General features: G+C 37.4%; 1 protein-coding gene across 1 annotated transcript in view; it reads right to left on the bottom strand.

The window, feature by feature from the left end:
* The window catches only part of DNAH7 (dynein axonemal heavy chain 7), a 306,947-nt gene that overhangs the window by 120,195 nt on the left and 172,430 nt on the right, over positions 1-14,322 (bottom strand). Inside the window, 6 exon segments of the mRNA XM_032637818.1 lie at positions 253-408; positions 2,433-2,630; positions 5,453-5,677; positions 7,029-7,160; positions 10,035-10,211; positions 10,570-10,752. Of these exon segments, the coding sequence (XP_032493709.1) occupies positions 253-408; positions 2,433-2,630; positions 5,453-5,677; positions 7,029-7,160; positions 10,035-10,211; positions 10,570-10,752 (1,071 nt within the window).

Genomic DNA, 14,322 nt, shown 5'->3' with positions numbered 1-14,322 from the left:
AAGGTAGGTAATTTCCCAGATGTATATTCTACTTCGAATTCAAAGGACAACTGCTTGTTCTTAATGTCAGTTGCCTGATGCACATACAAATCTGAACACACTTTTAAGAAAACTTAACCAAAATCTGTGATAAAAAAAACTGTACAAAAAGACATCCAGTACCAGTATATCTGGCTTCCTCGTTCTGAATGTAACAACGCCCATGAATAGGACCATTGCTGTACTATACGTATAGAAACAGAGAGTAATTACCATTTTCTTGCCCAAAGGAGGTCCAAAAACTCCCTTTCTTCTTTTGTCCAGTTTTGACATGATAATATTCTGAGTTTGAGCTGCTGTAGTTTGTGCTGAGAAGTTAATCAGCAGAGGCTTGTATGTATCTTTACTGAGTTGATTTAAAAGAAAATTCTGTATAACAGGAAATAATGAGCCATAGTTGCAATTATGTTTTGACATTTCAAAATAACCACTAAGCATCATTGTTGACACACCTGAATTTAATCTTACAGTGTCATAATGTAAAAAGAAATGGAATCAACAGAAATAACAGTTACCAAGTCAATGGAGTGTGTCTATTTGTCCAGGCCTCCTGGACACGTGGCTTCTCTGATTTCTAAAACCACCATGCAGAGTACACATTCCTGCCTAACATGAAGTCATAGGGACTCAGGGGTTAAGAAACTTGGTTAAGGTCTCAGAGATGACACAAGAATTTAGACTGCCATTTGTCTCTCTCCAGATCAACGTTCTCTGTAATATAGCTCATTAGCTTTCCACTTTCATCAAGTTATCTGACTGTAAGTTAAGAAGCTTACATAGCATAATTTGTACTTTCAAAATGGAATTCACTGGAAAGCAGGTAAAATTACAATGATTCTTAACCAAGGTGTTGTTTTCTACAAATCATCTTGTAGAATAATAATGGAATAGGAAAATATTTACAATACCTTAAGTAGAAAAAAGCAGATTACAAAATAAGATGCAAATTATGTTCCCCAATTTTGTGAAAAGTAATTCTTTTTGGCCTGGGCAGTTTATTACCTGGGCTGAATTTGATCGGGGTACCAATGACAAAGGCTTTATTTTTCTCCACCCACTGCCTTGAACCATGTCAAGTCTCCATTCCCTAACTCTTGATAATATCTTAGATAAATCCATTAGCTTTCTGTACACTTTGTTATTTTTTTAAAAAAATCCAGTCCAACTCAACACCTTGATTTAAAATCTCAGTCTAAACATCTTCCCTCCCCACTCCTGGATATTTCTTGATACATACAGCATTTAGTATGATAAAGGTGACATTTCAATCTGTTGGGAAAGAGATTATTCAATAAATAATACCAGGACAATTATTCTACTATATAACCAAATATATTCCAAAGGATTAAAGGACTGGATTAAAATATAAAATCAATAAAGAACTAGAAACAGGTACTGTCACAACTGGGAGAATGTGAATTGACTGGGAAACTGCAATGGGGGAGGGGCCACCGATAGCTCCTCCTCTCTCCTCCACCTCCCTTCCCTATCTTCTTCCTGCCCACGGTCGGGTAGCGGGCAGAGCTGGAGGAAGAGAGGCAAAATTCCCACTTCACTGGTGTCACTGTTGTTCTCTCTTGGCTAATGCTATCTTGCCTGCTGTCATGGCAAGCTTCCAAATGTTTGCTCTCTGAGAAGACCAGATGTGCAGGTTCCTTACTTACTCCCAAGGGACATTCACATTGCACAGTTCCCTGACCTAAGGGGACTAGTGGAGTTCCCTCACTTCTGTGGGCAGCCATATAGAATGGACTCCCAGGAAGGCTCAAGTCCAGTTACCTTCCACACTGTCCAACTGACCCGGGGCAAACTTGCACTTACTTGCCATGTCAAAGGCTGGAGGTGCTACTCATTAATAGCTCCAGCCAGCTTTCTCCTTTCAGAAATCTGAAACTAGAGGCAAGAACTGATCTTTGATCAGTATGATACCCTAAACACAAGGGAACAAAGATTTATAACGCTACTGAGATTTGGGGCATATCTGTTGCAGCAGCTAGCATTTTCTTACCTAACACACAAGAGGTGTGATTCCAGAAATCATTAAAGAAAATCAGTCTTATTACCATGTAGTAATTGTTTACATATTTGATACTTTAAAAAATTAAATATCAACCAAAACACCCTTTTTAAGGGAGATAAAATTCTTCATCCTGTATAAGCTATTTTCACTAAAATAACTTTAAAATGGACAATAATTTAGTGATATAAAGTAGCATAATATCTTTAAACAACTTTCAAAAATAAATAGGCAATTACTCAAAAATTCTCTGTGGCTGCAACATTGAAATACGTAAGTATTTAAAAATCATTGCCTACCAGTTCAGGTAGTTTAAAAAATAATTTTCTTAGGACTATCATGCACATTTTAACATGTAGATTTCTACAATACTTACAATAATGTAAACACTCTTTCCAGTTCCTGTTGGTCCTACAAATATTGAAGGCTTTTGATGGGTGGTCAACAATTCCATTAGTGCAGAGCATCGAACTGTGTCCAGAGTTGGTACAATGATTTCATTAAACATCACATCCTTAGGAATTGGAGGAGCTTCTGCCAACTTCTTTACCCATGGTTCCCATTTTCCTATTCCCTGTTTACAACAAATAACCAAATAGTGAATGTCATGTTGTAAAATACTTTTAGATGGCACTCCTGTGCCATTGCAGAAAAGATGAAAGATCAAGACAACAATCCTTGATATTTATGCACTTGTTTTTATCCTTTAAAACTCTTCACTCTAATCTTTTTAAGTTAAATTTTGTGTTAAATTAAGGAGAAATTGGGCTTTTATATGAATAAAAATGAAATGGCAATGTTGTGATACTTTTGATGTCCTGAAACCACTGACTATGTCAACCCAAAGATCAGTTATTTTGGCCAATCGTTAGATTCTTTAATGGCATTGAGTAAACTGGTCTAATCAATGTGTTAAAGAGTAAAGAATTTTATTCAATACCTGTTCACACAGAAACTGTTCACATAGAAAAATTTTCTACATAGAACATCAGCTGCATATTGTTTGACTTTTATAATGGTACTTACAACATCAGCTTATTATTTCAAGCAAGATTTCTCTTTCTTTCTTACAAAAATTTTTATTGGGGTAGAGTTGATTTTGACTTTGTGTTAGTTTCTGCTGTACAGTAAAGTGAATCAGTTTTATATATATACATATGTCCACTCTTTCTTAGATTTTTTTCCCCATATAGGTCATTACAGAGTATTGAGTAGGGTTTCCTGTGCTATACAGTAGGTCCTTAACAGTTATCTATTTTATTTATAGTAGTGTCTCTTTTTAATTGTAGTAAAAAAACACCTAAAATTTACCTTCAACCATTTTTAAGTGTACAGCTCAGTAATGTTAACTATATTCATGTTGGTGTGCAACAGATATCCAGAACAGATGAGATTTCTTAATATGAGATTATTACTATGAATTAACATTACACTGTATCTTTTCATCCAATTAGCTTATGAACTAAAATTTTAATTTGCTAAGGCAGTGTCTATAAAAAAAATTTTCAAAAATATCACGTTAACTCTCTCTCCTTAGACAAACACCACTGGCCTCTCCTTTCTTACAAAATCCAATTTAAGCTCCTGGCCTTTCGAAGCATGTTAGAATTTAGACCCATTCTTCCTTCACACCTTCTTCATGTTCCCCAAAACCCAGCCTCACTGATGGGCCTACGGTTACAAAAATGCCCTGTGTCCCTGGACCTTGACATATAAGACTCTTCTGTCCTACAGTATACATGACACTCTTCTGAAGAGGTTAGGAACTCACAGAGGGCAGCACTGTGCTTTATTCATTTTTGTATCTTCTGGCAGTGCTGTGCACATAGCAGAGAATTTGAGGAGGCTGAATTTACATCAGTCTAAAAATAGTATTGCAAAGAAATTCCTAGAACTTTCTAAAACTGATGAAGAAATAATGCTCTTTCGATACTCTTGATAATCTTTTCTAACATGGATATTTTGCCACCTGTGGGGAAGGAAAACTTAAGAATCACAAAACCTAGAACAGAGAGTCATTTAGAGATTGTGTGATCCTGGGAAAAATCAAAAAATATCTCTGAGCCTCACTCAGTTCCCTCAATGGTAAAATTTGAAAAATAATCCTACCTTTACCATTTCACTGAGATGCTGAGAAACAAAATAGAAGTGATTGTGGAAAAGCTTAATAAACTGCAAAGTGCTCTGAAAATGCAGGGTATGGTTAGTCATTTGAAGTAAAATTGGCAAAGATATAAAGGTATCTTGTGGCTGGCAGGGTGAAGAGTCTCTTCTGAGGTGAGGTTGGCAATACATTGTCAAGAGCCATAAAAATTTTTTAAATGATACAGTAATTCCTTTTCTAGGAACCTATCTTAAAGAAATAATCAGATATGTACGCAATGACTTGTGCACAAGAATATTCACAAAAGCATTAAAACTAAAACAACAGAAACACTTCAATGTCCAAGACTACGAAACGCAATGGATCATGGTCCATCCAAATGGTAGATTATAGGGAGGTTTTAGAAAAATAAGTTTATTAAAGAAATATCAGGGCTTCCCTGGTGGCGCAGTGGTTGAGGGTCTGCCTGCCTATGCGGGGGACACGGGTTCATGTCCCGGTCTGGGAGGGTCCCATGTGCCGCGGAGCGGCTGGGCCCGTGGGCCATGGCCGCTGAGCCTGTGCGTCTGGAGCCTGTGCTCCTCAACGGGAGGGGCCACAACAGTGAGAGGCCCGCGTACCGCAAAAAAAAAAAAAAAAAAAAAAAAAGAAATATCAGTGAGACAGAGAGTTGTTTTCTTTATTAAGGGAGGAAGGAGGATATACAACTACCCAGTGAGGATATGGTGTGATCCCAACCTCACTTAAATCTGCATATATTTAAATAATATGTATACCAAAACTTTGTCCTCATTTACAGTACTTATGGGAGCTGTTACACAAAAACAAACAAGTGAACAACCACCACCCAGGTTGTATTGTCCAATCTGTTTGAGAAGGGCTGAATTCCTCACCACCCAGCGGCGGTCCTGCAGGACCTCTTAGCCTGTGATGTGCTAACATGCACCATGAACCTCCCAGAGGTATGTCCTTGAGCAGTACTCGCCTGGTGCTGGACTGGATGTCCTAATGTGTGATTTTTTGCAATGAGTACAACTGGCCCAACAAGTATTATTATTTGTCTCATTTTATCAATGAGAAAAACAAGGTTCAGGGAGATTAAAGAACTAGTCCAAGGCTATATGGCAGAGCCAGGTGTGCCTGACTTCACAACCAACGTGCCTTCCTCTACTCCATGCTGTCTCCTAAGGTAAACAGTGGTGACAAGGTGGCCACAGAGCCTTTATGTGCTGTGTGTCTCCAAGGAGACTCTGCCTGGTTGGCAGGTACAACTCTTGCTTCAGAACTCTTACCTCAGTGACAAACTGATAATCGTAAATTGTTCCTTTTTCAGGAAATGGAACAGTTAGTGTTTTTGAAGATGCTTGCTCAGTACCACTCAGTAATTTAAACCTATTTCGAGTTATTTCTGAAATCGGGCCTTCCATTAGTTCTCGAAGAATCTTATTAAATTTCAACCGATCATCATCTTTACAAGAAGCACCAATGGACCAGATCAATGAAAACAGAAAAATGCCCTGAATTGGAGAGATGAGAAGATAAGCGTGCATTAAAGAATAACTTTAATCTATTCTAGAAGCTTAAATCATATCTGCCAGATTAATATCTTCGAAAGGAAATGAATAAACTGAAATATGGTAGTAGGTTATCTCAGGATTTTGTAATAATTAGTTTTTTCCTATCAAATTACGTGTCTTATAAAGTCTTACTATCAGAGAAGATAATACAATGCAAAGTATAAATTCTAGGCATAGTAAAACCTTAGAATGATTAGTCTGGTAAATCAGATGATAATTTAAATATATGGCTGAACTTTGATATTAAAAAGAACATTGAGATAACTTTTTATTAAAGTACAAAAGCATATTTTAATAAAGAATAATCAACCCACTCTATATATTTATTAAATTTAAATTCTGATGCAGTGTTTTTTAAAAAGTAGAACAAGTTCATATACTTTTATTCACTTGTTGTAATAATTACCTGAGCATTGATTGTATAATTAGAACTGCTAACCTGCAAGCTTTCTTACCAGACTCAGGCACAGGGAACAGGGGAGACAACAAGACACACCACTCAAATGAGAAATCCTGTTCGATAGCTTTAAAATCAAATCCCCTTTTTAATGCCATTAAAACATATACATGTTTTAATGCTAAAACAGTCTTGACTATGCTCATAAAAGTTGTGAACTCCGGCTTCACACTGTTCACCTACTCGTAGATTACTCACAGACTGTCTCTCTCTGGAAACTGTTTTAAATGAAACTAAAAATTTATTTCATAAAACATATGGAAAAAGTAACTGACTACATTAGAAGTGCTACCATTAGCCAATACATAATTTTTTTATTAAAGAAGATTCAAGGTCTGTTGATAATTTTATTCCTATATTTAAAACGTTTATAGATTATCTATTTTCTTGCTTTCCTCATTTCAAATATATACTTATACTCAATACATATATATATTTTTAAACATTTATATCTCATGAAAAAGGCAGAAAAGTAAGGAGAAAAAGCAATGAATTATAATTTGGAGGTTGAAGGGGAGGTGAATCCTGTTGTCAATGGTCATTGACATTTTGAGGATTGATCATCTTTGAGACAGGCCAACTGACCCAAGGTAATCAGTAGCAGATCTGTGGGAATCATCGGGCTCCACCCAAACTTCTTGATCCAACAGAACTGCCGGTCAAGGAGCTTTCCTACCAGCACCTGGCATTTGGAACCTGACTTCTTCCTCACTCTTCAGCTACCACCCATTGTCCAGACTCCAGTTCCGGGAAAAATGAGGTTAATTAATTAGGAAGCATTGGGGAAAGCAGTGGATGTCTTCTATTGCAAGACTCAAAGAGAAATGGACCTACCTCAAGTAAAGAGTAAGTTTCTCGATCATTTCTCTCTCTTACTTTGACTTCATCAGCAAAGTCATTCATAAAACAGTCTATCAGATTCATTAGGGATCGGACTAAGTTTGTATCTGAAGTAGGAGATAATTCCTGAAAAATCAGAGAAAAAAAGTCTGTGAAACAATTTAAATGAGGCACTAACTGAAATAGTATCAACTAATTTTTATTGAACTCATTTAGTTCTAACAGCCAAAGTATCTATGAAAAGGTACTACTGTTATAACTCTAATTTTATAGGAGGGAAAACTGAGGTACATATTAGTTCCCTAGAGTGAGGCAGCAATGGATGTCCCATCCAGGTGGCGTGTACTCTTTAATCACTCTTATACTGATTCTCAAATTGAAAAAACTCAGTTACAAGTTTAGTTAATTTAATCACAAACATAGATTCTATGTTATACCAATTTCATAAACCAAAACACTAAAAAAAAAAACCTTTCAGAGCAGGAAATTAATTTGCTTATCTAACATGTTCAATAAATAAAGCCCATTTTAGAATATCTTTATAAGCTACATCAGTACTCGGAGTAAACTCATGAAATATATTTTTAAGTCTTGAAGAGCATAAAATGTTTCTGGAGTGCTGTAAATATTGTGCACTTTATTTCTCTGGGTCTCACCATGAGAATTTATAAAATAAATAATGTTACAGTTCCTATAACCATGCAGCATACAGCAAGTTCTCAATAAACATTTGTCTTCTTCCCTCCAAGCTCTCTTCCAGCCTTTACAGTTGTATTGCTTCATGGTTAACATGTAAGAGTTAACTCTGAAATGGACTCTCTGAAGATTAGAAGCAGGTGACTTGATATTTGGCCACTGTCCCAGTAGAAGCAGGCAGAAGTGACAACTGAGTGTCTGATTAAGGACAGGGACTAAGTGTTACTGCTGCAACCCTAAAATGCAAACAGTTAACTACTACAAATAAGACAGATGCGTATTACTACTTAGTAAATAACAGGCATTCATAATTTTTTTTAATTTATTTTATTGAAGTATAGTTGATTCACAATGTTGTGTTAGTTTCTGGTGTACAGCCAAGTGATTTAGTTATACATATATATGATAGTTTGCATCTGCTAATCCCAAATTTCCAATCTATCCCTCTCCTACCCGCCTCAGCATACACAGATCTGTGCTCTACAGGCATTCATAATTTCTTCAAGAAAGGACAAAAGTGCGTAAGTACCTTTCAGGAAGTTTATATTAAAAGTGATTTTTAAAAATTCTTATTACAAGAACAAAATTCTACGTATGACAGATATTAACTAGACTTTCTGTGGTGATCATTTCACAGAATATACAAATCATTATATTGTACACCTGAAACTAATATACTGTATGTCAATTATACCTCAATTAAAAAAATTTTTCCCCCTATTTGCTATTGAAAAGAGCAGTTCCAGTTATATGGAAAATCCATTTATTTGTAACACCTACCTTCTGTGAAAATGCCAGGAGAAAAAAAACCCTATAGCTTATTTTATCTCAATTGATGCATATTTAATTGATTTTGAAACATGATTACTTCATATGTACAACATATTCCATTACAGCCAAGTTTCCTGAAAGAGCAGCCTACACTCACCATCAAGTCAGTATCACCCACATTCCTAACCAACCGCCCTGAAGTACTCTTGCCTCTTCCCTCAAAGTGCTGGGGCCAGAGCTCCCTCAAGATCTCTACTGCCACTTCCAAGGGACACATGCCAACCCTTTCCTTCCTTCACCTGACTCTCAGTAATTTCTGATAACACTGGCTACTTACTACTCAAAACCTTCTCCCCATTCCCTCTCTCTAAGTTGCTGGTATACCCAGGAATACAGCCTTTGCTCTTTTTTCTCTGGATTTGTCTTTAAGTAATCTTTATTACCATGGTTTTAAATTCTACTTTCCAAATACGAACACTGAGATAAATACCTGCCTCAAGCTTTTCTATTATATTTCCAACAGCAGGAGAAATCCCAACCCTGTTTCCCTATATTTGATCCGGAGCAAAGTCATGCTAAAAGACCTTTGGTCCACATCTCCCAAAGCAGAAATTAATAATCTTTCCCTACAGTTCCCAGCTGGAGGGTGTTTAAGAGCCTCACTGGAACTCCATCAACTCTCAGAGGCAAGAGACATCCATGCTTCCGGAAATTCATGCTGTCACTTCTCTCCCTTCTACCTTTCCCCCATCTCATCCCCAGGGTGTACTAAAAGAAAGAAAAATGGATTTGTTTGCTTTAGGACCTCTTTCAATTCTTCTACCACAGGCTGGCTTCCCTTTCCGAATCACAGTTGTATTAGCTATCCATAGTAATCCCTAAACAATTAGATGCACTCATGCTAAATATAGCTGATTCCTCATTTAGTATGTCTAAAAAGCAGTAATATGTGTTTCTCCATGTGACCCACTATCCAGTTCTTTGGAAGTCATAAACGAGATTACTTTTTTCACTTGTCCTTTTTCTAATTATAAAATAATATATATTTATTTTAAAAGCGTTGGAAAATAAAGAAAAATTTCAAAATGAAAACTTGCTCCGGACGCACAGGCTCAGTGGCCATGGCTCACGGGCCCAGCCGCTCTGCGGCATGTGGGATCTTCCCGGACCGGGGCACGAACCCGTGTCCCCTGCGTCGGCAGGCGGACTCTCAACCACTGCGCCACCAGGGAAGCCCCAGAGAGAGAACTATTTAGAATATTATTAGGTGGGACTTTGAGTTTGTTTCTTAAGAGAGAAAAGATCCACACAGTTTTCTCAAACCACAGGATGCTTCATTTAACATATTTTTTGGAGAATTATGTTAATTAAAATTTTTAAACTTTAATAAGAAAAGCATTTTTAGTCAAACTAGTTAAGAACTTATTTTAATATCTGGTAGTTGGCAATAAAAGTAGACATTAAAATGTATATATATGGCTAATTTGGATTTTCCATTTATTTTTTAAATATTAAAACTTTCATCCCTCTTACCTTTGTATGCTTTCTAATAAATTCAACAGAAACAGGAACCATTCTGTCAAATAAGCCTATTATAAATTCCTTCTGAATAATACTGATCACAGGAGGTAAAAGATTTATCCAAGACAACATCAGCGGTCTCCAGCCCAGCATATGAGGCTCCATGTAAATCATCCCACATCTGGAAACCTGGAAAAACAATCATTGTTTACCTCCAAGGAACTGCTTATAAAAGAAATATGACTTGATACATCTATTTCTTACAACCTTCAGAAAACTCTTGGGGAAAAAATAGCATACTTTTAGATAATTTCCTGATTTAATTTTTGTGTACGACTTTACCAAATGGTCCTAGGCAAAGAGGAAAATATGCCTGACACTTATATTTGTCAAGGTATGTCGACAGACACGGCTGCTCTTGGAGAATCACAGATGGCTGTTAAAATGAATTCTATAAATACTTTTCATCTAGAGTCAAAGTTACTAAGCAATAAACGCATTTATAACATTTCAAATTTATAAGCAGATGTGAAAACTGAGAACTTACAGTGGCAGGAGAAGCAACTTCTAAATCCATTGGTTCAAAAATAAGATTCATTTGTGGTGACATTTGGATAATCTCCCCGCTCATCAGACATAGTTTTTTGTTGTCATCCAGCACAGTGTTCATATTCTCAATCCATACGGCATCTACTGGCCCATCAAAAACTAACCATTTCCTATCTGGCGTCTGGTTCATGCATACGGTGAATAAAGGACAAAATTGGTCATGGAAGGGAAAAAGTTCAATAATATTATTTTACAACTTTAAAATGTAACCCCTAAAACTAATTGCACCATCAAAATGTAAAGGCATCTCTGGAATAAAGTGTGCATACATGTGTGAATATATATATATTCACTAAAGAAGCCTATATATGCCATGGATGAGACAGATATATATAACATCTTAAGATTCCATCTTTTCCAATGTTTCTAAACTCATATATAACATGTTTTAGAGAGTATCATAAGTAAAACAAACATGTAATTGCCAGGGAAAACAATTTTTATTCAGACTGTCTGACTCTATAGAGATTCTCTTTGGTGTTCATACAGATTACTTACTCTTGTGCGTTAAGTCAAATTTTTTGTTCCCTCCACTGAATGAATTAACACGCACATCCTTCTTGGGCTGAACTGTCTCATGGTGGTACAGGGCATTAATATCAATATAACCTTCACAATCCCACAATGAGAAACATGAAAATATTTACATATTGTCCAGAATATAGTAAATGTTCAACAAATATTAGCCAGAGGGAGCAAAAACTGATTCTCTTTTCTAGATCCTTATGAAGCAGCCCTTCTGAGGACACAGATGATGCTTTGGTTCCCCTTCAGCAAATGTGAATTTGAGTTGAAGTAGTGAAGGATCTGAATCCACCTTAACACATTCTCATTCCCTGTGACCAAAGACATTAATCCACAAGACAGTGGGCCTGTCTGGGCTCAAGCCACCCATACCCACACTCAGAAGCTAGCTCTGGCCACGCTCAGGAAGCACGGAAGAGCCTGTTATCTCGGAGATCACCTTCAGAGCAACTTTTCCTCCTGCTGTTGGGTTCCCAGGGCTGCTCATCTTCACTCTAAGATTGCCCTGTAATGGTTGAGTTGTTGGGCTGTGCAGTCTGAAAGACCTCACTTTTAATCTGATTCTACCACTTCCCAGCTGTGTGACTTTGGGACAGCTACTTAACTTCCTGGAGACTCAGTATTTACGGGATGTAGCTTCCTGGAAAATATAATGTGTACTATGTAGCTAAGTGTAAAATGGGAGATATCTCATGATTATTTCTTTATAAATAATGTAGCTGCATACATTATCTGGAGACTTCACGTTAATCTGGGCCAGAGGACATCCACTGTGACAAGAAAGGATCTGAGACATCAAAGGATCTGGGACATCAATGGTCCCAGACCTCTGCCCGCCCCACCTGTGTCCTGAGAGCCAATCCTTACATTATTCATTGCTCAAGGCCCTTCAGGCAATAAAAGCAGAGCTGCAATTTGATGTTTTTCCTGTTATTACACTGACTCATGACGGGCTGGTCCTTAAGTAGGTAAAGAGCACCAAATTTAGGATGTATGGTAGTCAGAATAAAGCAAACATTTATATAAAAAAAGACTTAAAACAAATGTCTGTAGCCTAGGCCCCTTTTCCTGTAAGACTAGCCTTAGCAAGCTGTCTCCATGTAATCACACTCCACTGCTAACATACGACAACCAAGTTAACATTTATTGGTCTGTGGACCCTTTTCTGTAACAGTGGGAAGCTGCCACTCAGTAGGGTAAGCCAGGAGTAGGTAAGTTCCCACTCCCCTTCCCAGCAGCCAGCAGCTGGCACACCCTTTACCTCTTCTGCTTTCCACAGGCAGCCGATTCTCTTCCTAACACACTAAAGGGTAAGTGTTGGAATTTGTAAGACATCGTTTTATAAAGGTCTGCAATTTCCTCTCTAAGCACTGGAGTCTATCTAACAATTAGTGGGTGTGACACTGACAGCTAGCTGAGCAGCAGGGCACAGGAAGAACATTATTGAAGGACTGAAAGGATCACGTTACTCAGATGCTCTCTTTCCTGGGTCACTTAGCCTGGAAAAAGAAGATCAGAAATACTCTCCCCAGTCTTCTTTGCTCCTGCCCTCTCTTCTGTGCATACTGAGGAGAAGATGCCTGCCCTCATGGTCTCGGGCCTCTCTGCAGGCACTAACAGTGCTCTTCACAGAAACACTGCCAGACTGTTCAGTAATGTGTTTTATTTATTTATATATTTTTTAACATCTTTATCAGAGTAAAATTGGTTTACAATGTTGTGTTAGTTGCTGCTGTATAACAAAGTGAATCCACTATACATATACATATATCCTCATATCTCCTTCCTCTTGCGTCTCCCTCCCACCTCCCCTATCCCACCACTCTAGATGGTCACAAAGCACTGAGCTGATCTCCTTGTGCTATGTGGCTGCTTCCCATTAGCTATCTATTTTATATTTGGTAGTGTATATATGTCAATGCCACTCTCTCACTTCATCTCATCTTACCCTTCCCCCTCCCCGTGTCCTCAAGTCCATTCTCTACGTCTGTGTCTTTATTCCTGTCCTGCCGCTAGGTCCTTCACAACCTTTTTTATTTTTAGATTCCATATATATGTGTTAGCATATGGTATTTGTTTTTCTCTTTCTGACATACTTCACTCTGTATGACAGTCTCTAGGTCCACCCACCTCACTACAGATAACACAATTTCGTTTCTTATAATGGCTGAGTAATATTCCACTGTATATATGTACCACATCTTCTTTATCCATTCATCTGTCGATGGGCATTTAGGTTGCTTCCATGACCTGGCTATTGTAAATAGTGCTGCAATGAACATTGGGGTGCATGTGTCTTTTTGAATTATGGTTTTCTCTGGGGATATGCCCAGTAGTAGGATTGCTGGATCATAGGGTAATTCTATTTTTAGTTTTTTAAGGAACTTCCATACTGTTCTCCATAGTGCCTGTATCAATTTACATTCCCAAAAACAGTGCAAGAGGGTTCCCTTTTCTCCACACCCTCTCCAGCATTTGTTGTTTGTAGATTTTCTGATGATGCCCATTCTAACTGGTGTGAGGTGGTACCTCATTGTAGTTTTGATTTGCATTTCTCTAATAATTAGTCATGTTAAGCAGCTTTTCATGTGCTTCTTGGCCATCTGTATGTCCTCTTTGGAGAAATGTCTATGTAGGTCTTCTGCCCATATTTAGATTGGGTTACTTGTTTTTTTAATATTGAGCTGCATGAGCTGTTTCTATATTTTGGAGATTAATCCTTTGTCAACTGATTCATTTGCAAATATTTTCTCCCATTCTGAAGGTTGTCTTTTTGTCTTGTTTATGGTTTCCTTTGTTGTACAAAAGCTTTGAAGTTTCATTAGGTTCCATTTGTTTATTTTTGTTTTTATTTCCATTACTCTAGGAGGTGGATCCAAAAAGATCTTGCTGTGATTTATGTCAAAGAGTGTTCTTCCTATGTTTTCCTCTAAGAGTTTTATAGTGTCCGGTCTTAAATTTAGGTCTCAAATCCATTTTGAGTTTATTTTTGTGTATGGTGTTAGGGAGTGTTCTAATTTCATCCTTATACATGTAGCTGTCCAGTTTTCCCAGCACCACTTATTGAAGAGACTGTCATTTCTCCATTGTATATTCTTGCCTCCCTTGTCAAAGATAAGGTGCCCATATGTGCGTGGGTTTATCTCTGGCCTTTCTATCCTGTTCC

This window comes from Phocoena sinus, chromosome 7, assembly GCF_008692025.1.
Source record: "Phocoena sinus isolate mPhoSin1 chromosome 7, mPhoSin1.pri, whole genome shotgun sequence".
Classification (NCBI taxonomy): Eukaryota; Metazoa; Chordata; class Mammalia; order Artiodactyla; family Phocoenidae; genus Phocoena; species Phocoena sinus.
Note: the sequence above shows the minus strand (reverse complement) of the source record. Positions and strands in the feature narration are given on the sequence as shown.